The sequence below is a fragment of the Megalops cyprinoides genome, chromosome 13 (assembly GCF_013368585.1).
Source record: "Megalops cyprinoides isolate fMegCyp1 chromosome 13, fMegCyp1.pri, whole genome shotgun sequence".
Taxonomy (NCBI): Eukaryota; Metazoa; Chordata; class Actinopteri; order Elopiformes; family Megalopidae; genus Megalops; species Megalops cyprinoides.
Genome location: NC_050595.1, coordinates 30,695,876 through 30,723,031, shown reverse-complemented (window position 1 = coordinate 30,723,031; position 27,156 = coordinate 30,695,876). Strand labels below are relative to the sequence as shown.

At 43.9% G+C, this 27,156-nt stretch overlaps 2 protein-coding genes across 4 annotated transcripts in view; both read right to left on the bottom strand.

Annotated features, from left to right (window-relative positions):
- Positions 1 to 341: 341 nt before the first annotated feature.
- Positions 342 to 15,464, bottom strand: LOC118788495 (src substrate cortactin-like). The gene is made up of 15 exons (XM_036544513.1): positions 15,342 to 15,464; positions 14,119 to 14,202; positions 13,768 to 13,841; positions 13,237 to 13,366; positions 11,527 to 11,637; positions 10,435 to 10,489; positions 7,316 to 7,426; positions 6,643 to 6,753; positions 5,948 to 6,058; positions 4,463 to 4,518; positions 4,087 to 4,156; positions 3,521 to 3,669; positions 2,430 to 2,577; positions 2,269 to 2,340; positions 342 to 1,908 (listed from the first exon to the last, which is right to left on the bottom strand). Exons 2-15 carry the CDS (start codon positions 14,200 to 14,202, stop codon positions 1,772 to 1,774), a joined length of 1,419 nt encoding a protein of 472 aa, XP_036400406.1. The 5' UTR covers positions 15,342 to 15,464; the 3' UTR covers positions 342 to 1,771.
- A 1,385-nt stretch (positions 15,465 to 16,849) lies between these two features.
- LOC118787668 (liprin-alpha-1-like) overlaps positions 16,850 to 27,156 on the bottom strand; it is a 47,388-nt gene continuing 37,081 nt past the window's right edge. For 2 of the 3 annotated variants that reach the window (XM_036543232.1, XM_036543234.1), the window contains 11 exons: positions 26,922 to 27,003; positions 26,468 to 26,668; positions 24,992 to 25,054; positions 24,282 to 24,308; positions 21,542 to 21,717; positions 21,088 to 21,185; positions 20,488 to 20,663; positions 19,828 to 19,896; positions 19,198 to 19,363; positions 18,593 to 18,662; positions 16,850 to 18,263 (listed from right to left, as the gene is read on the bottom strand). In XM_036543232.1, the coding sequence (XP_036399125.1) occupies positions 18,604 to 18,662; positions 19,198 to 19,363; positions 19,828 to 19,896; positions 20,488 to 20,663; positions 21,088 to 21,185; positions 21,542 to 21,717; positions 24,282 to 24,308; positions 24,992 to 25,054; positions 26,468 to 26,668; positions 26,922 to 27,003 (1,117 nt within the window). In that variant the 3' untranslated portion in view covers positions 16,850 to 18,263; positions 18,593 to 18,603. Of the gene's footprint in view, positions 18,264 to 18,592; positions 18,669 to 19,197; positions 19,364 to 19,827; positions 19,897 to 20,487; positions 20,664 to 21,087; positions 21,186 to 21,541; positions 21,718 to 24,281; positions 24,309 to 24,991; positions 25,055 to 26,467; positions 26,669 to 26,921; positions 27,004 to 27,156 lie in introns of all 3 variants that reach the window. The other variant, XM_036543233.1, reaches the window with a different exon arrangement.

Below are 27,156 nucleotides of genomic sequence, written 5' to 3'. Positions count from 1 at the left end.
CTGATCATGTCTCAGTTTTAACTAAGAGTAAAATAATTTAAGGTTATATTTAAAATCTTAATTTAGCTATAAAATCTACCTCAGAAGAATACCATGTATTAAGGTATACATCTATAAAGTAAAGGCAATGAATACCTCATATATAATTTAATGTCTGAAATACAATTATAAAATGCTTTACAAAAGTTGTTTCCTCCAAAGAAAACCAATTTCCCTCACCAGAAGACTTTGAATATGAAGAGCAGGTACATACACTTTCTCACAAAATGTCATCTACTTAAGTAAGTAGAGTGTTGAGCTGTACAATCTGGCAAACAACAGATAAACAATATGTCTGAAAATTCGCTTTATTATAAAACTCAAACCCACTGAGCACAATGTCCTCTACAGCAACAACACTAATACATTTGGGACAAGACCACAATGTGAGACTGTTTCAGACTGGCCAATAAAATCTCAACTATAGCTACCTAATTTCCCAGTCTTATTGATTCACTCGCTCAATATAATTTGTTGGTCACAATTAATATGTTAATGTGACCCTGAAATGGCTCCCTCTCATCCCACAAGCAGTGAAAAAATAAATATAAACAAAATAGCATGGCATGCCCACAAACACCTTTACATAGTTCATTTTAACAAGAAAAAATGTTTTTTTTTCTTTCAATTCTCTTAATGTATGCTGACTGAATCTACCAACTACGCAGAATCTCTAAGAAGGCTGTATGGTAAACTGTGTATTAGACCTGAATCCACAGACATGACATAATGCTCCACTGAGAATTGCAAGACACATTGTGTTTTGTCTCGCCTCTGCAGACAGCAGTAATTTGTACTTCACCGGCACCATTTCAAGTAGCACTAGCAATAAATAATAGCTGTGGAAAGCAGTTAAGTTAACTCTATCCGGCAATACAGGTGTGGCGAGGCTGTATACTCGTATGTGAGCAGTACTGGGAGTAAGGGGATACTGAGGCTTCACCACCCCAGTGATGTGATGTCAATCACTGCAATTTAAGAGCCAATCACTTCTTTGCTCTGCATAGAGATTTTGAAATGACTCTCCCTGTTTAATTCCAATTAATGACAAAACATCTTTTCAACCTTTACAAGTTCAGGACATGGCTCTGCCCATTGCTAGCAGTCATTTCCCAGCAGCCCTGGGACTTCAGAGTACGGTCAGCGTTCAACCTCATTAACCACTAAAGAACCCCTTGTTGACCACGAGAACCTCAACTCGTCACCTTTACACCAAACCATGGGCTTGATATTTTAGGTGGTCTTGGAGCTGGACTATAAGCACCCACATTTTTCATAATGCCACAGTAATACATTTACATTGAATCAATAACAGTGTATGCATTAATAAAAATAAAAAGAAATATCAAAAAATAAATTAGAAAACATTGATTGGAACACATATATCCCCTTCTTTAAGAGAGAGAGAGATGTGGTTCGCCTGTGGACGTAGTGCATTTGAGACCAAATGTTGTGTTACTGTAAAGGCAAGTGTGTGTGTGATCCTAAGCCAGAGCAGTGCTTTAGAAGCTTGCTTCCTTTTCCTCTGCTCCCACTACTTCAAGAGACACATGTAATGATGAACCTGCATCCACCTTCCAGCCCACCTCCTCTTCTGAGGAACAGGAGGGGGAGAGGAAGAGCAGGATGAAGGAGAGGGGACTCCAGGAGCCAGCGGTATGAGAAAGCCCCGGCAGAGGACAGGCAGAGATGAGAGGAGAGGGTGTGGCCGCAGCAGAGGGGGGTTGGGGCTTCACTGCCTGACCTCCACATAGTTGGCAGGGAAAAGCCCGTAGGCCCCTTTGCACACACCCCTCCACCAGCCCTCATCGATCATCTCGATGTTGGTGATGATGTCGTCAGGGTCGAAGGAAATCTCATCATCGCCAGCTGAAACGGGCATCAAATTGTGTTTTCATCCCACTAGGCAATATATTTCAAAATTTGCATTTTGTAGAGTGTATTTGTGTTGATTAAACATACTGCAACTTGCCCTGACAAGGGCATCTGCTAACCAAATGCATTACTGGAGGCATCGCCAAGTGGTTCAAAAGTCATTCAGGGCCTGCCTTTGAGCCCTGAACCCATGTACGGGACACACCCTCCACTTGTGACAGACAACACAGGCCTCTCCCCTTGACATGTCCTGGAAATTGACAGTGTTCACACATGTGTCCACTGTGTGTTTGGCATGCCTGTTTCTACAACACGTCGCCCCTCTCTGAGCTCTACGGCCCCTCTTTCACTCACCTGCCTGGTAGTCGTACAGAGCAACAGCAGTGACCCCCAGGTCCTCCCCGTAGTCTTCGTAGGTCTGGCCATCTGGGAAAACAAGTTTGAGGTCAGTGTTTGTGGACTGCATTGTTTTGTGTGGTGGCATTGAAGTGTTAAGCCTTTCACATCATCCCCACCTCCTTGGAGCTGGGCTTCCTCGTCAGGGTTCTCATAGTTCGCCCCCTGCTGGCGAGGCTCCTTCGGCGCTGCCTCCTGAGTGCGGTCCTGAGGCTGATCAGCTTTCTGGGTGCTGGGCTTGGGTTCTTGCAGGTGTGCGCTGTTCTCCTGGATGGGGCGAACACCATTCTCTTGTTAGTGACACTTGGGGTGCAACACTCTAACCACTGGGTCTCAGTTCTCTTGACACCCAAATCAGGGAAATGGCTGCACTTGGCTCTTCCAGACTGAGGGGTTTTGGGAGCCTGGTCAAACTTCAGTGTGGTCAAGGTGTGAATGAGACTGGTTAGCATTTACCTGCTGGCAAGGAAAGGACCCTGTCAGCTCCCAGCTCTATGAAAATAGAATGGCAGGACCCCCATATCTAACGCCACCCGCTAGCAAACCACAGCCTGAAAAGGTTCTTTCTACTAACATGTAGCCTTCTACACTTATGGTTAACAAAAGGTTTCTGACTGGTTATTGCGCTGTCAGTCATATTCGCCATGGCAAGGGCAAGAATTATTTTTTTTCTTCATGCTTGAGCAAGTAGTTTTTATCTCAGAGATACCTCCCCCATACACAGGCCTGGCAGTTGTGACCTGTGTTGAGGGTGTAGTGCATGGAGGGGGGGGGGCTTGGCTTCAGCCTGCTCCTATGGGACGGCAGAATAGGGTATGATATGCCACAGCACCACACAGATTTCAAGGAGAGATCTAGGGGAACTGGATGCAGTGTTCTTCCCCAGCAACAATAAAACAAAATGATGAACATTTTGGACACCCTCACAGAGACAGATACACACCTAAAAGCATGGAGAGGTAAAATCCTAGTCCAGTGTAGAAGCTATAGTAATTGTAGAGATACCCATTCAAGAAATGACAGGAATGGAAACAACAACTGTGCAGACATAACACACCATACTGCACTGTAATGACGGGTGACCTGAGGTTACCTATTCCATTAAGACTCCTCTCGACACAGCAGGCATCAAGAACAAGGACATGCCTTCCAGGTGGATACAGAGGAAGGACAAAGAGGACATAGACAACGGGGGGAAAGTCTCCCATACCTCCATCTTCCTGCGTGCGTCCTCCTGCTCCTGCTTCTCCTTGGCCTGCCGCCGTGCCCGCGCCTCCTCCGCCCTCCTGCGCTCCTCATCCTCCTTCTCCTTGGCAATGCTCTCAAAACGTGCCTTGATGCACCCCGCGCTACTGGCCACTGCAGTGCCAAAGAGTGAGAGGGAAGCTATAGTCACAACCAGCTATCCCAAACTCTGGACACTGCATGGCAGTGCCCAGCATGGCAACACTTAAAAACCCAGATTTTTGAAGGAAAAAAAAAGAAAAAAAAAGCAACAAGCAACTCTGATAAGGACTCATGGGTTCATGCCAGTTTGATTGCAACTTGCAACAGAAGGTTGTGGGTTAAAATCATGCAACTGTGCTCCTGAGAAAGCTGCCTGACCTAAATTGCTCTGTGACATCCTGATGGGAAATACCATAAATAGATACTAAGTCATTCATGCTGGAAGAGGACCTCTGCTGAGCAAACAGTTTTGTAATGGATTGTAATGTAATCAAATGACAACATGCAATGTTAGCATAGCTGAAAGACTATGCAAAGTGTAGAGCTTACCAGCCTCTACCGGTTTCGTTTTCTGATAGGCCGAGCTCGGTTTCTGAATCTCTTCAAAGGTGCCTGCACTCTGAAAATTAAGAGGCAAGTCAAAGCCAAAGCCATTTCTGAAGTGGTTTTTACGTGTTGAACTACCAATATCATTCCTCCTACATTTTGCAATTTCAAAAATCATGGCCTATATAAATGTCCTCGATGAATGTCCTCAAGAAACAGGTATGTGTACAAACCAAACATGAATCTTAATCATACCATATCAAAACACAGCCAAGCACAGCCAAGCTCTGTGATCCAAGACTGAAGCAGCTGGGTTACATCTTAAAATGAGCCTCAAAGGTCTAGTGAGAATGTGAGAATGTACATTAAAAGAAGCTACCTTATCCATGCGGTCCTTCTGAACACCATACTTCCCACCAAACCCTTTGGAGTAGTCTGAAACGACGACAAGTCCTCACCGTTAATAAGGCTGCTTCAAAATAACAAGACAATCAACAAAGGAGAAAGGCAGCTGGCATAAACCTGTAGGACCAGGGTCAGAGAGCACATGTTGCAATTAAACAGACTGACGTTCTGTAACGTGCAGTGACCGGCTCATGGTGCCTCTTTGTGCAGGGTATGCTGCAACTCTGCAGCACTGCTGTGCAGACGTGCATAAACCCTCATTCAGACAGGGTTCCAGGCAGAAGGGGCCATTCCAAAATACATGGTGAGGGCAAAAGGAGTACAACAGAAAAGCTATTGCAAAGTAAAGCTTGGGCTTGGAATCTATTCTTTTGTGTACTCTTTGTAACAGTCATTAATGACAAATTAGTCCCAGAATGAATCATTGACAATGCAAAAGCTATAATTAAATTACTGGAAGTGTGCATGTTATGCAATACACTCATCTAAATGGGAGAGTTCTTAGCAGCCATCGTTGAAGGTGCACATGTCACATACAGCATCTCTTCATGTATAGGCCTCTTTCGCCATCTAGTGGTCAAAAGTTGCACTGCACCCACAGTCAACGTACAGCTCTTCCTCCTTGTGCTTAAACGTCAGCGTGCATTTTTCCTGCCTCTACACCTCAGCCTGCCACCGCTGCCTTTAAGAACATCAGAAGTTTGTCAGGCCTTCAAGCATTGCTAGGCTTGTCATTGTGCCTATAGACTATAGCCCAGCATTGTGTCAGATCTGGCAGGGAACCCTCACAGAGGCCCAAATGACAAACTTGGACACAGCAAGGCCAACAGCAAACAGAGGGGCTACAATTTCTCTTCCAAAAGAGAATTTAGCACAACTTGGGCAGCAGTGTAGCATAGTGGTTAAGGAGTAGGACTCATAACCAAAAGGTTGCTGGTTCGGGTCCCCACTGGGGCACTGCTGTTATAGCCTTGGGCAAGGTACTTCGCCCACAATTCCCACAGTAAATAATGTAACATACTGGGAACCTGGCACTGGAGGACTGCTTGCTCAGTCTTGAAAGAGGTTGTGAAAATATGATATTATTATGTTAAGTTCTGACAGGAATTTGGAGAGAAGTCATGCATTTAACCTTCTAATGTTCACCACAGCATCAGTCGCCAGAGACCAGATCAGAGTGTAAAACAAAATTAAGTTTGAGACATTTGCTGAAACAGCACAGCAGTGGTTTAAGTATGTGTATGGTCTTCAATAGCAGGTGCTGAAATGAATTAAAAGAACACTTAGGAGTCAGAAGAGGTACCAGCAGTGTTTAGGGGATACGAGCATTCTCAAAGACCTTTATGGAGGTTAACAGAAGAAACAAGGCTGCACTTCCACATTCTTACGACAGATAATTGTGCTTTTTAGTAAAGGCTATGCAGGCTGAGGAGGGTTAGGGACGGGCAAACACAGGTACCTCTCTGTGACTCGTGGAGCTGCAGCTTCTCCTGGTGGTCCCAACCCATGGCCGACCTGTCCTGTCTGTCCGTCTGCACGCCAAACTTCCCCCCGAAGCCCTTCGTGTAGTCTGTGTGCACAGTAACGACACAGCATGAGCTCACGCCACCCGTCACTGTGCTTTCTACAAAGCCATTGCAGGCCTTTTCATGGCGGTGAAAATGTATTATGCAGTACACGACCCTTGAGGTGCAAGAAAAACAAAAAACAATGTGAGCCCTTCTACATGAAACCTGAAACTGTAATGTTATTTTAAATCCTACTTTATGGTTTTATGTCATGGTTATCCAGAAGTAAATAGTGACACAGAGGACACCCGTCCGATTACTTGGTTGTGGGTTAAACGAGGCCCCGATGAGGTGTCTCAGGCAGAGCACCGCATGGCCAAGCGCAAGTTCGTACACATTATGGGCATGATGTGAAATATGCAAAACAGACTGTTCAGTGAATGTCGATGTCATATTTTATTTGAACTTTTGTAAAGATGCGCAGTCATGAATGTTCCGGAGAAACCATTCACAGAAAACGTCTGAAAAGTTTAACGTGTCGGGACAAAATGAGATGAGCAGACAAACGTGTGTTAAACAGAAATGACAGTGTGAGCAGACTCCCGCCCCGGCCCGGCCGCCGAGCAACGCGTTGTGGCTGACAGACCTTTCTGCGACTCATGCTTCTCCGTTTTCCCCTGGTACTCGAAGCCCACGGCACTCTTGTCCACCTTGTCCGTTTCCACGCCAAATTTACCGCCAAAGCCTTTGCTGTAATCTGATACATCAGAGGGAAGGGAAAACTGAAATCCTTCAACAGAGGACACACGGCACACACCGATAACCTCAGCACACTCTACTCCCTTCAGGGCTTTGATAGGCACAAAATGAACTGGGTACATCCTGCCGTAAATTTCACTAAATGTGTGTCTGTGTAGGACATGCATCAAATTTACAATGTAGTTCATCAATTAAGCATATGGCATAGGACTGTATGAAGCGGTTGTATTATCAGCAAGCATTAACTGACTGAAATACATTTGGTACTGAAATAATGTCAAATACGCAATGAACTGACAGCCATGGTTACAATGAAACTATGAGGCTTCTCTGTTATTTGAACCGTGGGTTGCTGAAAATTATATGGCCTTGACAGCCTTTTCACCATGAAGATGAAACCATAGATAATAGGTACAGAAACATCCATAAAAACCAATACATTCTGCTGGCATGTGCTTGCTCAAGCAGAAAAATTCCTCAAATAAAAGTCAGCAGTAACAGTCAAAGCTCAGGCCAGCCTAAAGCTGACCTGACACAAGATTAGCACTGGAGAGACAGACCTTTTTGGGACTCATGTTTCTCCGTTTTGCCCTGGTACTCGAAGCCCACCGCGCTCTGGTCGACGCGGTCCGCCTGCACCCCATACTTGCCCCCGAACCCTGTGGAGTAGTCTGGGTGATTTGAGAGAAGAGGAGGGGATCAGGAGTTAGGATCAGTAGAGCTGAACACTGGGGCTACCAGCATGGTGGTTAGGTTTCAATATTATTTCAAAGGAACCCCCAGCACTTTCACCCAATAAACTAAGGGCATGTTTGCTCACTTAGACAAGCAGTTCCACTGTCAACTAAACTTGAGAGACACATACAGTGCCTTGAAAAAGTATTCAGCCCCCACCCCTTTTTGTCACACAAATGATTTCCACAACTGAGATTTTGACAGATTTTTCTGCCAAACACTAAACTTTGCAACAGTGCAGCCCGAAAAAGAAATAAAATTATAAACCATTAAAGAATAAAAAAAAAAAAAAATCGAGAACTGAAATGTCAACAATTAATAAGCATTCATCTCCCTTTCTTTCTTGGTTGAACCACTTTTCACAGCTATTAAAGCCATCAGTCTTTTTAGACAAGTCTCTTAATTTTGCACAACGTGATAGATCGATATTAGCCCATTCATCTTTGCAAAATTGCTCAAGCTGTACCAGGTTATTTGGGGAGCCACAGTGGATAGCAATTTTGAGGTCTTTCCACAGATGTACGATGAGGTTAAGGTCAAGATTCTGACTGGGCCGCTCAAGGACGTTGATTTTCTTCATTTTAAGCCAATGCAGTGATGCTCTGGCAGTGTGCTTTGGGTCATTGTCCTGCTGAAACACAGTCTTCCTCCTTAGTCTACACTCTCTGGCAGAGGGGAGTAGGTTTTTATCCAGTAGCTCCATGCATTGTGTAGCATTCATCTTCTCATCAATCTTGATTAGATTGCCAGTCCCTGCTGCTGAAAAGCACCCTCGTAACATGATGCTACCACCAGCGTATTTCACTGTGGGGATGGCGTTCCCTGGCTTGTGTGCAGTGTTAGCTTTACGCCACACTTACCGCTTAGTGTTTGAGCCAAAAAGTTCCACTTTAGTGTCATCAGACCGCAAGACCTTCTGCCATATCTTTGTCGTATCTTCCAAGTGACTTTTGCAAAGTCTTTATGGGCAAGCATGTGCTTTTTTACAGAAAGGGCTTCTACCTTGCCACTCTTCCATAAGGGCCTTTTTGTGCAATAGCTTGGAGACTGTTGACCCATGGACATCATTTTCAGTTGCAGCCACTGACTTCTGTAGCTCAGTTAGAATGACAGTTGGCATCACAGGAGCCTCTCTGACAAGTGTCATTCTTGTTCGGTGAGTAGGTTTTGGGGGGCAGCCTTCCCTAGGCAGTGTGGCTGTAGTTCTGTATTTCTTCCACTTCTGTATGATGGACTACACTGAGCTCTGAGGTACATTCAGTTCCTTTGAAATGTTCTTGTATACGAATAACAATAAATTGTGAAAAGAGTACTGGGGTCTTACTTTTTCAAGGCATTGTATTTGATAAAATTCCAAAAATGTACCATGTATGTAGTATTGTTGTATGAAGATGACACTATCTTACATCTTCAGAGCTTAAAGCAACAAAATTTTCTGAGCCTGAAATGTTTTTTTCTTGGTGGGGGTAACAAAATAGGATGCACACACATTTAGCGTTACCACACCAGCTGTAATTCAAAATTGTAGCCTAATGAGCCTGTAGCTCAAATTAAAAGTGCTTCCTTTTTTTTCTTAAATGCTATTAAAAATGAAAAGTGCAACTTCAATAAAAGTTGGTCGAGTAGCAAGATGTTGTGTTACAACTTTGTCCAAGTCATCATTGTAGAATCGGACCCAGACATTGAAAATTCTGTCCACGTTGCGGTTTGTGGACTCGTCAACGTTCAGTGAAAACACGTTTTGACAGCTTGTGCGCTAAACATTGCCTAATGTGACAGGCAATGCTGTGAGTGGATAGGTAGCTGGCCTGTGTATTTGACACACTAAGTTTGGAGCGTGCAGTTCTGTCCTGTGATGCTTTGCACATGTCAACTAGCGCTGGTGGTATCCTGAAAGACAGGTCATCTTTCGCTATAAATGTACAAATGCGGACTTTATGATTGCACACACGGTCTTGGACAGATGAAACAGGAGCAGCTCCAGCGGCCATAGCTCCCAGCAACATCGATGTGTAACGAAGAGCCTGAACAGCTGCATTGTGTGCGGGATCTGTAACATGCCTATACAATACCTTTTGCCAATTGTCCCACACTGTATTTTTTTTTGAACACATGGTGCAAAGCAGGTCCCGGGCTCATTTAATTTGTAACAACATAAGCCAAACGTTTGTCCGTCATTGCCGTTTCCATCTAACCAGGCCTATCGCCATTTATTTTTCACCTCCTGTTCTATTGTGCTTGTGTCTACGTCAACCTTCACAAGTTTCGCTTCCATGCTCCATCTATTTCAATGCATGCTAGCCTATTGTGCAGTAATCAACTGATACAGGCCCTTGCAAATACTTCCTGGCACCGCCTCACAGAAAGCTGAAACTAGTCGCCGATTGGATAAGAACAGTGCTCTCATGCCACTCCGTCACCCAAACAGGCTACCATTGGTTAAAACTCATCCGAAAAAACACCACGTCGGTGATCGTTTTTAATAAAATTGCGTTCTGGGCTGGTAATAGAGCTCGTATACACTAGTAATAATGCAGTGCCTGATCTAAAATCTCTGCACGCCGGAATTCCGGCATGGGGCCGGAGATCTTTAACCCATGCATCTGAGCCACTCCTAGCTATAAAAACATAATACTGAAACTAAATGAGTTGGAACAATTGGACAGAGGCATCAGTAAAACCATGAAAGTGGATAACAGAGACTGGCCAGCGATACATCCTGTCTACGTTGCTAGCTGAGCTAACAGCTGTATGCCTGAGCAGATCTGGGGGGCCTCTGTACGGTCAAGTGACATTTTAATGGTCAATTTATTGCCAGCATGTCTGTCAGCTTGAATTCCGAGTCACCATACACATGTTGTTCTCAATAAGAGAGCACTGCCTTTAAAACATGGGCCCATCTCAGGCCTTATGTAGCAGTGGCCTGCGGCGGCCGAGGCTTCACCTGTCTGTGAGGAGTGCTTCTCCGTCTTGCCAGTGTACTCAAATCCAACTGCTGACTGCGGAGAAAAGAAAGACAAATGTGTGTTTATGCAGACCGTTTGTTGCCTTACAGGAAAAATGAACATCTGAAAACCCACAGGTCTGGACTTTTTTTGTAAGTGTAAAAAATGAATAAATACAAAAGCCCTTTTTGGCTTATTTTGAAATGTATAAAGATTCTTAATTCTCCCCCACTTTGTGGGGTCACCTGCTCCCCCTACCCCCTCCCTATCTCCATCACTGGTGTGACATGATCATGGCTGGTTCTTTATTAGTAACGCGACTGTCTCATTAGGGTCTTCAAGATCACCATATTTTTTATGATGTTCTTTCTCCCCGTGCTCTTTCACATTTGCAATATATAACAAATTATCACTTTCAGCTAAGAGAAACAAAGGTTTTACATATGCATCTAACAGACAACTTGTTTGAAGAATTTGTTGGCAGATAAGAGTAATTAAAACTCAAGTTATGAAAACTGAACACCCATTATTGTCTTTTAATGTTCCGACTTACATAAGACATCTGAGACTTCCAAGCCAAGAGTTGGAGCTTTACGGACCTGGAGGTCTCTGAGAATCTTTTTTATCTCCAGTATCCCGCAAGAGTGAATGAGTGAAACCGTACTGAATGCTACAACGCCTGATCGTCTTCCACTTCTCCATTCATCTTTGTAAACTGCACAGCTTGGAACATATGACAATCAAATCTTCTAACTAAGAATGTGGAAGCAATACATGAACATAAGCATGATCACAAATCTCAGATCTTGCAGACACTCTTGCATTCATGTCAGCAAATATGTCCACTTTTAAAAGGAACTATGCAGGTGTAGGTTTAACTGATGGCCTTAGTGCAAGCACCATGATGTGGAGCAGATCCTACATGGCTTTATTTGAGTGAAAACAGCCCCTCATGGATGTGCAACCTTATGAAGAAAAACACAACAGATTAAGCAGAAATAAATTTGAGAGCTACTGGTTACATTACTTTGTAGGATTTGTGTAGGACGGAGACTGTGTCCTTTGGACACCCCTGGAGCCCGTAGCCGTACCTGATCGACGCGATCAGCCTGCACTCCAAACTTGCCCCCAAAGCCCTTCGAGGTGTCGGTCTGTGAGCAGTGCTTGGCTAGCTTGCTCTGGTACTCATGACCTACAGCAGACTAGGGAGAGAGGATGGGCCAGTTAGGAGAACTGAGAGCGAAGCCTAAACCTCACAGCTCTGATGCTGAAGAAAGCACCAGAGCAATAACTAAGCTGATGTTACAACTAAGCTGATCAATCATATGTTCCTCATGTTTTTTTGAAGGATCAGATGTGTCTTCCTATGATGTTCAAGGCTTGACTCACTGCAGTGAAAAGGAAGGGTCTGGAGAGACAAAGGGCCTTCATGCAAACGCATTATCTGATTTAACAGAAAATACAGAAAATCATCCAAATAACATAAGAGAACACTGTCCGATAGATCAATCCAGGAAATCCAAAACAGATTGGTGCTGCACCGCATGTGGAAACACTCAGTAATACCTTGGCCCAGCTCTGCGCCTGGCCCAAGTGGCCACATCCAAGCGGTGGCTCACTCCCAGCCCCGAGAGATAATTAGCGTCTCTGTGGTAGTGAGCCATGCGCTGACCCTCTAAGCACTCTCACACCTGATGGCTTGCAACACCCTCTAAGCTCTGCCTCATTAGGATGGCGCCTGACCACGGCTGCTGCAGCCAAGGTGATGACGGATGGGGTCTGAGGCTCCGGCCTTGCGCGGTGAGGGGTGTGAAGTGCTGAGCGGCGTGGGCAGCCCCCAGCCACTATCCCACTCACACCTCACCAAGCTGGAGGCTGGGCAAGGCTCTTACTTACACACACACACACACACACACACACACACACACACACACACACACACACACACACACACACACACACACACACAAACACACACACACACAAACACACACACACACAAACACACACACACACACACACACACACACACACACACACACACACACACACGCACAGAGGATTACTCCACCTGGAAAAACTACAATTAAGGAGCAGTAGAGAGAGAAGGAGGGAGATGTGGCAGTGGTAGCGAGCTGGGTTTACAATGAGTCTCAATCTGTGCGCATTACACTGGGAATCACTGCCAGGAGCCAAGGCATGCTGGATGCCAGGGAGAGTGCACAAGCCATTTAGGCGGGGCACTGCGTCCGAGGAGTGCTGCAAGAGCAGAGCCTTTTAAAATGATTCCTTAATGCAGAGATAATTCAGGGGTAGGCTGTAATCAAACTGCTCTTCACTCTGCACTCACGAAAACCCTCAACCCATTTTAGGACATGGATGAGTCAGTTGGTCCCTAAGCAGTGACATTTTATTCCAAAAAACAGTGGGTGAACAGCGGTAATCTCATCAGTATAGTTTTCGATCACTCGATTGATGAGATAAATGTACAGCAATCGCACAGATATTGTGTTCCTTTTTAATGCCAGGCTGGTGGACGTTAAGTGGGTGAAAACTGGCATGTGTAATGTGCTGAATTTTGCTCTGGCAAGATTTAAGCTTTGCTTTGGTTTTGTTTAAGGAGGTGCAACATTCATGTTCCTAAATTCTTGACACCAAATCATGCAAGACAACAATTTTCCTCTGATGTTGGCCGTTTATCTAGTATGCGGCACATGCAATTTCTTTCCAATAACTCCAATATCGCTGATCAGCATCTTTATTTCTCACGACCTGTCCTGAGCTGACAGCACAGCGCTCACCTTATCCATGCGGTCCGACTGCACCCCGAACTTGCCCCCATACCCATGCGAGGCCTTGGGCATGTCCTCCAGCTCCCTCTGCTTCAGCGTGCTGTGCTCTGTCGACACGTTCTCCCGCAGCTGGTGGATGCTGGAGGGGACAGTCACAGATTCACATACAGCACTAACTCTCACAGCACATTTAAACCTGCAGCAAACTCCGGAGGTCAAATGTTGGGGAAATAACAGCTTGCTGCTACTGGTAAAGGTATTGGTGTAGCTGGTGAAAAGCTGTAGGTCTCATGTCACTGTGTTTTGATACTTAACGCATATTATGCACAATAAGGAATGAAGCACATGGTAAGCTCACAAACTGCGACCTCAACAGGACCACAGGTGTGGTTCAGCATGGTTCCTGTCCAATATCATGAGCCTCAGACTACTACAGTAAAAGCATGAAACAGACTCTCTTTCTGACATGCATAGTATGTGAATAAAAGATGTGAGCCATTGGCCAAAGGGCCACAGACAGAAAGGTGAGGAGTCACTCACTTAATGTGCTCCTGATGTCCAGAACCCACCACGGTCTTGGCACCCCATCGCTGCTCCTTCTCTGACACGTCATTCTGTTTCCAGGATAACACAAATTGGAACAGAAAGGTCTTTGGAATAATGTCACTAAACGCACAACTTTACCCATCAGACGTCTTGTGGATGTCACAAGTTAAGAACTGTTGCAGTTTCTATGCGATCAACACAAAGCCTGCTTTTCCCCAACTTGCGATGGACAGATTTCTTAATCCAAGTAAGAAAACCAGATCAGCACCATTCACGATCAATTGATGACAACTCATCACCCCTTCGATGAAGCTGGCAGCCATCTTAGTTTTAGTCATTCCTTACCTCAAAGTCTGGGTCTGTCTCCCAGTCATCCCCACCATCCTCCACACCAATGGTAACAGACTGGCCAGCTGCTGCTTTCCACATCTGAGGGAGCGTGTTAAAAACAGGGCATGCAGCCTTTAAATACAGACTTCTGCCAAAATGTAGGACAAGAAAGCTCTCTTCACCTTTTACAAATGGATACTGAATCAGATAAAACGTGTGGCAAAAACAATCATTACCAATGAAGGTCATTTTATCTTCTCTTGATAAAATATAGTAGTGCTATGTAAAATCTAGTCAGACTAGTAATTCACAACAATCATTTGATAATCAGTGATTCCAAAACACCAAAGCGAGATGTGTATTTTATGTGGCTGTAGATATTAGCACTATAGCTAGTTATTATCGCGTGCGGGACAGCATGTACTCCTTGAAGGAGAAAGGGTGCGCTCCTGCTGCCAGCATATTTGCCAACTTTGGATCCAAAAAACGGAAAAATTGCACCTGAATTACCGACAGCAATTAAGACGCCAATAAACGCTTGAGCTGATTCCACCGATTAAACTCGGTCAGTGTCTGTGTGGATACTTTCATACGGTAAGTCCACCAAACACCTATTTCGAAAGTAACGAATCACAGTGCTGTCATTGACTGCTGATATTTTACGAGATGGATGCCTACGACCTAAATGCATTTCAATACCACACTCATATACAATCTGACCCCTACTTTGGCCCACTCAAGTAATGGGATTGGGACAAGCGAAGCAGCAATGCCTGCACCACAAACATTACAGCGTGGAAATACTGAAACCATGAATGAAATATGTCACTATCCTGACTGCTACTTTTGCGTTTGGTGCTCACTTAGATGTATAACTGATTGGTAGTTGCAACTCATCCAACCCGGCTAGCAAGTTAATTCAGACACCTAGCGCACGTTGGCTAATATACAGGCTGCTGAACACAGCTAGGAGGCTAACGTTAGCTGCGTTAGAGAGCGATTATTAACAACGTCAAAATGCAGCTGGCAAAAAACGCACAAAATCACAGTTAGCTAGTTAGAAACGTTATTCCCTGAAATCCGATGCTAACAAGCTAGCGACTCCCCGACGGTGTGTCCTCATTTACTTGACTTAAAATAGCTGGAATAAATGCCTTGGCTACCTGTTCAGTTTAAAGCTACTAGCCACTATTCCTGCTCGTCGTTTCTTCGGGGAATTCGTAATTTAATACACTTACATTCTGCCCTGATCCCTTCTGTTACCAGCTCATATAGCACGCAGAAATAAGAAACCACTGCTGATAACCCTGTTCAGCTGATAGCAGATGTATTCCAAGCGTCTCCTCTTCCGGATCTCCAGATCTCCCCCTGTCCAGCTTCCTGTTGTGAGTACCACTCAGTTACGGTTCTTTTCGTGGGATGAGTACGGCATCATGATTATGCGTTTTAGGAGCTGGGAGGAATGCCTGTTAATATGGAATTGGTAAACTACAAAGCGTGCTCAATTTATGTCAGTCTCCACATTCAAAATTTAATACTCAAAAAATAACATACTGAAATTCGCCTTATTCCAAAAAGGTCAAGAGTGAAAAGCTTAGTCACTTAAGTAACGACGCATCACATTTTTTTCGTTTTTGATTTTTCAGGGAACAATAAAATGGTAGGTCACATATTTCGGCCGAATCCTCATTTCAGCCATTTCAACCGAATTCAGCCTGTCTCCATCTCCTGCATCACACCAAAACGTATCACAGTCAGTTGAGGGTTTTTCAAATTAAGGTGTTTGGAAGAAGTCTCAATTATGATGGCACGTTCCCTCTTGTTTGAGGCGAATGACATGTAATTGGAAGACAGCTGAAGAAATAATGCCTTTTCAGCTGAGGTAAGAGGATGTGTGAGATAAAGGAGTGACTATACATCTACAAGTATAGTCACACTGAGTTAGTGTGTGAAAATTTTGATATTTTGTTAGACCAGCCTGTCGAACAAAATTCTGAAAAGTTATGTTTGCATGTCTCCAGTGGTAGCCCTACTGAATAGTAGCAAATTTTGACATACATGGCTTGCAAGTGTCTTGTATTATATAAAGACTTACAACTACATGAGAAAAACCCTGCATTCACACATCTATATGCTAATGCATGAAGAGTCCCCTCTGCTGTTTCTTTGCAAACTTTTCCTTTCTGCATCACATAAGATGAAATATATACATCAAGCAACCGTGTCAACCCCAACATCGACAAATGGAGGCATTTGGTTTCCTGTAACAATAAGCAGGCATTTGTGTGTGGTGAACTCCCTCCAGGTCATCAGTCCTATCCTGTAGACATGGCGAACAGGGATGCCTTCTGTGATTCCTGCTCACCTAGAAATGCACTGCATGCAAAGAGGTATGGGCCAGGGCCTACATATACCTGGAGTTGTGCCAAAAACCCAGAAACATGCAAGTATGTATACCTGAAGCAGGGTCAACATCTCAAATGGCTTTTGGGTCTTGTGGCGGCCTCTGCACACAAGAGTCAAAGTGGCCCACAGTGTGTCTTAATTAACCTGGTGTTGCGCTGAAGACCAGCTGAAGATCATTTTTAAACCATGTGGCTGGCCACCCAACTAAGAGAAGACTGTGAAGTGAAGTAAGTGAAGTTTCAATGTTTCAGGCCCCCTGGCTGAAAGTTCATTAAAAGACAACCACACATAGTGTTTTTTTTTTTTTTTTAAACAAAGACTTAGTCTTTTTATTGGCAGTGGAAAATAAGTTCAGTATTTTATTGAAAGTCAGCAATAAATAATACTGTGATAAACATAGTTCAAAAAGTACACAGACTGTACATCATTTTTGTTACAAGTTGATGAGATTTAAAATGGGAAAAGGGCAACATTTAAAAAAACGAGACAGTCACATGATCTGAATTTGCATAAATGTCTAAATCACCAAGACACAAAGGGGCATTGTACGTACATGAGGGGAAATCACCTCCGAGCTTAAATCTTCGATTTCTCAACATCAGACACCCACGTAAATACAGAGAAACCTGTGTTTGATACCAACCCAACAACATACTCAGAAACACACCAGCAATCACAACCATCTGAATAAATGGCAACCGCTACACAAATACTGACAGACAACTTGGAATAAATAAAAACCAAATAAAAATAAGGCTTAATTAAGAGTCATGATACAATGCATTCATAGGATATTGAGGGAATTGTGCTGCTTTCTTCAGACTACTCATCGGAAATGAGGCCACAGTGGAATTGGTCCTTTAACAAAGAGAGCCCCTACATCGGCGTCCTACCACACGTGTCCGATGAAGGAGGAGGGAATGGAGTGTTCCGGCATCTGTGGCTGCCAGATTCTCAGAGTACCTACTAGCCAAGCAATGCATCCGAAAGAAGTCCTCGTCTTCTTTGCGCTTATGGCTTTACGCAAGGTTTTTCGATTTGGTATCACAGTTGAAAACAGAAATGAAGTTTTACGGAGGTGTGTGCCAAACATTGGGGGCACGATAACCCACGATCACGCTTTGTTACTCTGACACACAGGAACCTCAGCTTCTCCAACACGTTTGACTGCCACACAAAGCAACGTCACTTAAAGGGATTCACCAGTCCGCTGCTATTCAAAAGTTGCTTTTGACCTAAAAGCTGCATTTAAAAAAATAATCAAACGCTATATGATTAAAGAATAAATGTGAAAGGGCTAAAATGACGGTACAGCACACAAAGTCGCTTTAGATTAAGTTCCATGATTAAAACAAACATCTGTGGTCAATACAAGATCAGGAGTATAAAAAGATTAGCTAATGCTTGTAGATAAATATACAAACTTCAAACTTGTGATACATTCAGTTACAGCTGATAGTGTTGGATTTGATAAGGGCACAGGGAAATTTTCAAGGAAGAAATAATTCAGACTAAAGGAAAAAGTACATATCAAGGTCTAAATAAATGTCCCAACTTTGCATAAATGTGATAAATGTGATAAAATCCAATAAACTAAAGTCTTTTCTCTGGGGTACTCAAGAGATTGGTGACATCAATGTATACTCTGTAATTAAATATTGAGTTTCATCAGGATTCCATCCCGAAGCTGTGGACGCTGACCTCTTCAGCTGGATATATGCAGCATAATCACCTATAGAAGTAATGAGGGTAGACTGGGGAAGGAAAGAAAGTGACAAACATTATTGCAGAGGAAATGTAATTATGCTTCTGACTTCCTGAGAAGGACGAGGCATTACTTACAGCTGTTAGTTTATATGGACGTCCAGTCACACAGCACATTCACACCCAAATTCATTTAATCCGCATTATTTCACTACAGGTAAGTTAGGATGCAGTACACAGTAATCCTGATTTCAATCAGAGTATAACAGTGAAACACAAAATCATAAGACAGTAAAATGGATACTGTTCTTTATTACCAAAAAGCTGTATCATTTGGTGAATAAAATTCCTCCAATGAGGAACTTGATAGTTAACTTACCGAAAAGAGAGTTAACAAGAGTAAGTCCTGACTGTAGCAGTGTCCAGCCTTTGTGTCCCAGATACACTTCCTGTTCCTCAACATGCCAAACGTGCAGTTAGTCAAATCCAGCAAGTTAGGAAAACAAAGCAGAACACAGCACTCGGTTACAAAACCATTCACCTGTGATTGTACACCAGCAAACACCTGAACTTCTATGAATAATGGGGACGTCTTGCATTCAAACGCCCTGAAACTGACATGCAGTGTGCTGCTTCTTCCTGCATGTTGAATGTCATATACAATGGCTTTGCCGCTCTGCTTCAGTGATTCTTTATTTTTTCAGGCACAAAACTTTGCATTTTTTCCTCAAGCAGAGTGGCATGAACATTAACACACTGATACTGGAAAGCTTAATGGAGAACACAAGGGACAGTCAACTGTCGACTGGAGTATAACTGAACAGGAATTTGAACACTGTGGGGTATATGTGCCCAATCAGACGGCCAGCTGAAAGCCGTAGGTATATGTAAAAGTCCTATAAATGTTACTGGCACAGCGAGTTCCCCCCTGATGTGCAGCTCATGCAGCAGTGAAGCCTGAGGGAAGGAGACCTCCCATCTTACCGTCCATCTGCATCTTCTTTGGCTGCATGGATGGTGAGGACATGGTGTTGGTCACCCTGAAGTTGGCAGGAAGGGTTTCCGTGGACCCTGGCGACATCCCCCTCACGTCTTTGGGTCGGAATTTCTTCCTCCAGGAGGGCGCCCTCCTGAAGTTTTTGTCATCATCCTGAAAGCAGCACAGGAGATGCAGTGAAGAGACTGACGTGTGTTAGAGTTCAATAACTCGTAAGACTTCCATGCATGCCAACAAAAAAAGATTATCCTCAACATGGGAAAACTCAACGAGGTAAATAGTGGGGGTACCTTACAAAATAATACCCTAATACCCTAATACTACTATTACTAAAACTACTTCAATTTTAAGCATACTACACCAAACTGTACCTCATGCAGAATGATTATTCTGAGTCTCTAGCAAGAGCTGTCCAGTTTAACAACTATTGCACTTACTCTTATGTTGTCTTACAACAGTGCTATATACACTGTACCTGATGCTACACTATAACCCCAACACCCCTAACAAAATAATACAGATGTTTAATAATGACTACTAATGCAGCACTTAAGGTTGTTATGTATGCTAGACCTGAAAAAAGGCCCATCTTCACAGACTCTATATTTAGTTCTCACCTCATCCAGTCTTCTCTCTGTGCCCAGAGCCAGGAGGTTGTTATACTCCCTCTCGAGAGTGGCTCTTGCCTGGATGGGAGGGAAGGAAGAGTATGACACATGAATCTTTATACTCTATCTCAGAGACAGAAACCCGAGCTGACAGCTATTAGCTGTGTTCTGTTACATGTGCCCGAGGTGGTGCACCCCAAGGACAAGATGATGTAGGTCAGTACTTCTCACGCGTGTTAAAACAATAACCTGTGGCTAAAGGGTTGTCTTTTAACAAACACAAGCTATTCATCTTATGCCAGACAGCACTGGCTGACAGAATAGCCATTTAAACTCTTAGCAGGGGTGGAGAATTCTTCATGATGAACACCTTCACAGCACAAAATGCTACCAGTCATGAGACTGTTACAAAACAAAAACCATAAATAGCAACATTCAGAGTCTTGCATTTATAATTGCTGCTTAGTTTTTGGACACAGCGAATACCACCCAGAGTGGGGATATCTTCTGGACTGCTCCTCCAAGAGATTTCAGGATTCAGGTACCCAGGGTCAGACAGAATTTGGAAACATTTGGCTTCAGTTGTGCAATACTGTAGAAACTGTTTCCATTAGGGTGTTGTTGCAAATCTACTCATAGCAATGGGGCAGAGGTGCACTGTGTACATACCTGGATGTTTTGTGTGGGGATCTGCAGCAGAAGTGCTAGTGCGTTGTGGTCGAAGGTCTCATCTAAGGCCAGCAGGGGGCCGTGGACACCACTCTCCAGCAGGTGGTTTGCGTACTCCTTCAGCCCGATGGACTGAACCCAGTTTATCACTCTCTCATTGCTCCACACCAGCACATCTGAAATGGCAGACACCAATGCTCTGCTCTACCCTCTGCTGACTGTCACTAGCATTACACCAGCTGTGTGCTGTACTGGTTTAGCACTGCACGCAGAACCCAGGCCACAGGATAAAATTGTAAATGGGACAATTTTATGTTTTGCACTGGAAAATGATTCCATTCCAGACACTTGCCAGTACAACTCCCTTACAAAATGTGTCAAATGTAATAATGCAAGACACTGTGGAGGGGCCATTTGGAAATTAAACATGTTAGTTGTCCACATTTTCCAACCCAGATTTATAAAGAGATATTAGCCATGTGGGTAACAGACTGCATTATTTTCTATGAAAATGTCACAGAGCAAAAATGACAGCAAGTAATGGTTTGTGATGATGAACAAAACTGAAAGTAGTAGTAAGACTGGACACATTCGCATTACCTTTGACTTCTGTTTGGGATTCTTCTCGCCTTCGCTCCAGCTCTTTTCTGTCATAGTTCAGCCTCCGTAGGCACATTACGCCACACTGAAAACTATTCCTTTGATGATATAAGACAGATGCCTTATTGTATCTCTTGTCATAAATTCATAAATTAATAAATTCATACTCAAATGAATGTTTATTTATGCCTATTTCATTAAAAAAAAAATCTTTTCACTCTAGTATAAACACATATAAAAAAAAAAATCCTGGGTGGACCATCATGATGGGTCCTGTGATGTATAGATCTGTTACATTTCTGGGTATTTGCCCTGTTCTGCAACACCCGGTGTACTTGTACATTGTGATCATCATTTACTCTCTTCAATAAACCACACCTGATTGCAACCTGCCTGAAATCTGGAGATCTCACAAGCATAAATTCACAGCTTCCCTGTGGACAGGAGAACTCACCTGTGAAAGCTGTCGACCATTTTGAGCTGACCACGCAGGTCCTTCTTGGTCAGGTGGTCCAGCATGCGGGCGTCCACCAGGCACTCCATGAAGTAGCTGCGGTACTGGGGTAGGCCCAGGCTGGGCAGCCACTCGTTCCCGATCCACTCATGGTTCATGTCCCCGTACGCCAGCGTCTGCATTGACAGTCCATTTGTCATCGGTCACCACAAGCTTTCAGCAGCATCCTGCAGTCCCGCTGCATTACCCTAACACTACAGCGCAAGCCACTGTGGAACAAACTGTCTCTGCAATCTTCCAAGATTAGCACTGGGAAAACGGGTGGCATATTTTCCACTAAAAATGCACTCTGGTGACAAACCCCAGAACAAACAAAGGAGCGTTACGGAGTAACCTTTTCTAGGATGCATTAGCAGAACATATTGCACTTATAAGAGAGCTATGACCAGGCACGGCTTGTACATTATTCACAAATTAACTGATCAACATTCATGACTGGAAAAAACAAGTGCCAGTTTTTTCCCTCTAGTTTCCCTTGAATAGATTAGTTACAAAGAATCTGCCTGTGTATGGACATCAGCAGTCAGACTCCTGTTTGTGAGCAGTAGACAAAAGAGGACTTAAAAAACAGCTGTTCATTTACAAAAGCTGCTCAGCAGCCCCATTTCAGAGGATTAGGCAATGCATTCATGGATTTAAAGTATCAACCACCACTTTAATATGGAGCAACATCTCTGGAGGGCAGAGAAATTATACCAATTGAGACTGAATTTAATTAGTGAGAGAACTGTTAGGATGTAAATAAAAGTATGACAGATACTGTAGACTGCAGATAGTCTTTCTGATCGTAATGAGAATAAGGACACCACGTTCACCACGCAGTGATTTTTTTTGTGGGGGAGCTGGTGAGCATCGGCTTCGTTAGATTGGTTCGTTAGGACGGCTGCGTGTGATACGCTGGGCCTGGGCCAGGCCTGTGCTTCGGGGGCTGGGATGAACCCTGCATGGAGACGGCTATACGGCAGGCTCACGGGCATGTGCAGCCAGAACAAAGGGGCCACACAATGGCGCACGGCTGGCAGGACGCCCCTGGTCTGGTGCCCGGTGCCCTAAGCGTGATCTCTTGTATCCCCCCGGCAGATAAGCACCTCTGAGGTACGCATCACTGGGAGTGGGGCATACAGAGGACACATCCCCTTCCGTGAGGACACTGACACACAATAACCTTGAACTAGGGATGCACCGATTGTGAAATTCTGGGCTGATACCGATGTTAAAAATAACAATTTGGCTGATAGCCGATGCCAATGTTTTTTGTTTGTTTATTTTGTTTTTGTTGTTATTTATTCCCCCTTTTGTGCCAGGAAAACAAAGATATCTTTATTATAAAAAAATAACTGAACTGTTTTAAAGTCTTTCAGCCCTTCATCACACCATCTTTGAATGAGCACAAATTCAATCATAAAAATTTATGAAATAACTTTTAATATAACCTTCTTTCACATGACAAAGATTATTTTTGTGAAAAATAACTTTCAAAAGCCTTTTTAGCCTGCTATACAACTACCTACCTACCTACCTACCTATTTTTCAGTACTTACATAGCACAACAAAAATTATTTTTGTGAAACATAAACATAATTAAATGTAAATGTAAATGTAAAAGTGATTAGAAAAGCAATAAAATATAAAATAAAATATAAAAAATAAATTAATTATTTGGTCAGAAGAAACATGAGGCTTTATTAGTTTGATAGCTAGCTAGCTGTTAGTAATACGACAGCTGAGCAAAGTGCTTGAAAGCCAAATTAGCTAGCAAGCTATCTACGTTCTACATTGTTTTTATTGTAGCTAGCTAGCTATGTGTTTGTTTGTAAGGTGATATTTGTATTTGTCAGTGGAATGCGACAGTAACTAGCTAGCTTTTATTTGTACTGTAGCTAGCTAATACAGCTTCATCATGTCTCATGAACAAATAGTTAATTTCAACATTTGTACTGCAAGCCAAGGTATTGACTTCTGATCTTAAGTACCGTTAGCTAGCTAGCAAATTAACGTTAGTTAGCTAACTGGGTCATTCATTCATTCATTCAGTGCACCAGGTCATTCATTCATTAGTGGATATAACTTTAAATCCAGCAACTGTATCTGTTTTGAATTCTTTTAGGGATGTTTGCTGACCCATCTGACCATTTTTATTTCTTCAAAAGGTAGATACAGACACACGTCAAACTTTTAGTAAACTTTGCCATAGATGCTGACTGAAGAGTTACCCTGCTCCCACCCTGAGCGTGACGTAAGAGCAAAATGGCCACCATGTGAATAAGGCTAATTATAGTACCACCTATTGGATCTTCTCTGAATCTGCAGCTGGGTAGGCTACTGTTGTCCGACTCAGACTGCAAATAACCAACACAACATTTAGCCAGCGCAAAATTGATGCGACACAACAGATAAATATCCGCCACTGCTGTCGGCGAATGTCATCTTGTTTGCCAATAGGCCGATGGCAGTCAACAAGGCGAATATTGGCCGATACCGATGTACAGCCAATAAATCGGCGCATCCCTACCTTGAAACGACATTCAATAAAACAAGGGATTCATGACTACAAATCATTAATAAACAGGTTGTGTCTTCACTAAGCCCCTAAAGCTTCCAGTTTAACCTGAGAGAAGGGTGTGAGGCCAGTGACCACGTGTGTATTCAGGGGTTTAAGGGAAGATTGACAGGTACAGACCTGGGCCCAGCTGCCCTCCTCATCCTCCTGACGTTAGCATGTGTTACAGGCACAAAGAGAACAGACAGTTAGTATGTGAGCAGGGTTAAGCAGTTCAAAAGTGTACTGTGTTAGTAATAGAAAAAAGAAACAGAGGAAACAGCTATGTAACCTTGCCACCACTTTATATTCCCCAGGAGATGCTAGATGGCTAAGATTCTATTATTAGTATACTAATTTTGAGTATCGGTAGAGCCTTAGTGAACCAACATTCAGTTTCTTAAACTTCTATTACCCCTAAGAGAAAACAGCGAACCCTTACTAGAAAATCACTCTTTGACTTTCAGTACAGTACAGCAGGTACAAAGCAATTTTGTTGAAGCCAAAAGTTAGTCGACCTCAAGCTCAGCTTTAATAAAATGCATGTATCTTAAATTTAGAGTACTGTGTTTGTGCCGCTTGAGGTTAGTTTTAAGATTACCTGTTAATCAACAAATAGTCAGATTAAATAAGAAAATCATTTAAAAGGAAGGTAAAAATTGATTTAGGAGCTAATGATCATTTAACGTTATAATTTATAATTGTAATGTATGGATCACCAAGTCTGAAGGTGCTACTATGGTTAACATAGCTATGCTAATGTTAGCCACAGCCACACACGAACACAGCCCAACTGGTGGGACAACAGTGGGCGGGGAGCGGGGGTGGTGGTGCCCAATCAGGTGACTGACCGTCTGAGGCGTGGCCGCCAGGCTCTCCATCTCTTCGTGCGTGACCCACACATTGCCCGTGGACTAATCCCGCGAACCCCCGAGTGAGTGACACAAGCACAGTCCCGCGTTTTGGGAGAGCGGGAATGAAGAACAGAAGGGAAAGGTGGAGGGACATCAAGCACAAGCATCATTACAGAGCAGCCAGTTCTGCAAACATGCTAAATCTGTGCTAGATGTGGATTCCAAACAGAGCGAGATTACCATCATCCTATCAACAGACAGCTGCGAGCAGCAGGTGCTTCATGCAGTCAGATTGCTAGTGGATTTGGTGCGTTACTCGGTGTTAGTGTGACAGAGGCATGCAGCCTATCAGAGAACAGTTAGGACACTGGGCATCCTGTAGCGATCATTTCAAATTACAAACAGAAGTCTCCATTCAGGAATTTGATTGGGAAGAAATTTCTCATTTGCAATTTCTAAGGCTAAATGGATTCAGGACGTTTAGAGTAAAAGAGACTGGCAGTATTGCTAAACTGCAGGGTTACATTACACTGATAAGGACTCTTCATAAAAGCCCTGTGGTTTTTGCTTATTTTTGTTTCAGTGATTAACCTTTAAAATGAATTCCAATTCATCTTAATGGAATCTGAAAATGAATCCTTGAAATCCACTCATGTTAAACCTAACTTCAGATGTGAATTAAATGAGATTTATTAGGCATTTGAAGATTCAAGGCCATGTTATGTCTTTGTGGAGAGGCCTTTGACAGCGCCCAAGTTCCCCTTGCAAGCCTTATTTAAGAGCACCCACAGCAGTCTCTGCAGATGTGCACTGCTGTAGACGTCTCATCTGAGATAATTATAAGGATGTTATCTGGAGCATTCCTAAATTCAGCTGTAGGGTACTAGGTGTGCGTGCCTTCGGCAGAATTGAACATTATTAACCTAATTAGAAAGCAATTGCATCTTCAAAGAGTGCTGCCCACGTTAAAAAAAGCACCAAAAGCACCTCAAACATTAAAGCCAAGCAAACATGAAGAGGAAGTCTGTTGATTTTCAGTATACCGCCACTGCTCTTTCAAGATGCAACTGTGATATCCACGTGATTAGAGCGGAGAAACCTGCAGCACTTTACTGGGGTCTTACAGCTGCAGACAGCGTGATCCTCAGATCAGTGGCTGCGGTAAACCCAGGCCCAAATATTCCTTTAACAGTTATCATGGTATTTCTTAAGACGTGAGATGTCAAAATGCAGCTATGTATGGGGAACACCTAAAACCATTTCGACATTTTCTCCAGCTACAGCTGGGATTAACTTAAAAAATCACCCCACAATCACCCCAGCCACAAACCACTAATTGCAAACCTGGTCCTGTGGGTGGCATTCTGACTTTTTAGGATGTGAATGCTAGTGTGTGAAACAGGGTGCTAACTGCTGTGGGGCTGTGCACTCTGATTGGCTGGTGTATCTGAGCTGCGGCGTGGGGGGGCTTACCGTGCGGGAGGTGGGCGGGGCGGAGGGGCTGGTTAAAGACATGATCTCCTGAATGGCGAGCCGCAGCTTGAGCCGGTGCAGCGGGTTGCTGATGCCGATCTCGCGCTGGATCTCTGTGTCCGACAGCGCCGACATGATGGCGCCGCTCTTCACGTTGGCCCGGCAGGCAGCCACGTACCAGGCTGGCATCCCCACCCACAGCTGTCAATCACCACCGCACAGACAGAGCGATACACAGCTGTCAATCACCACCGCACAGAACAACACACAGCTGTCAATCACCACCACACAGACAGAGTGACACACAGCTGTCAATCACCACCGCACAGACAGAGTGACACACAGCTGTCAGTCACACCGCACAGAGCAACACACAGCAACACACAGCTGTCAGTCACACCGCACAGACAGAGTGACAAAGCTCAGCTTGCCTGGGAGTTTGTGCAGGCCTTACCTCCAGCCAGACCACCACCGTGGGCCCGTCCCACTGGGCAAACGGCAGGCCCTGCCTCCGTGCCTCGTCTAGAAGCTCGTGCCTGTCACAACATACTGGGTTAGAGAGGCTGGGTCCACACACACACACACACACACACACACACACACACACACACACACACACACACACACACACAGAGAGCAAGAGCAAGAACAAAAACACACCCAAACCAAGACATTCCTTAGATCAACAG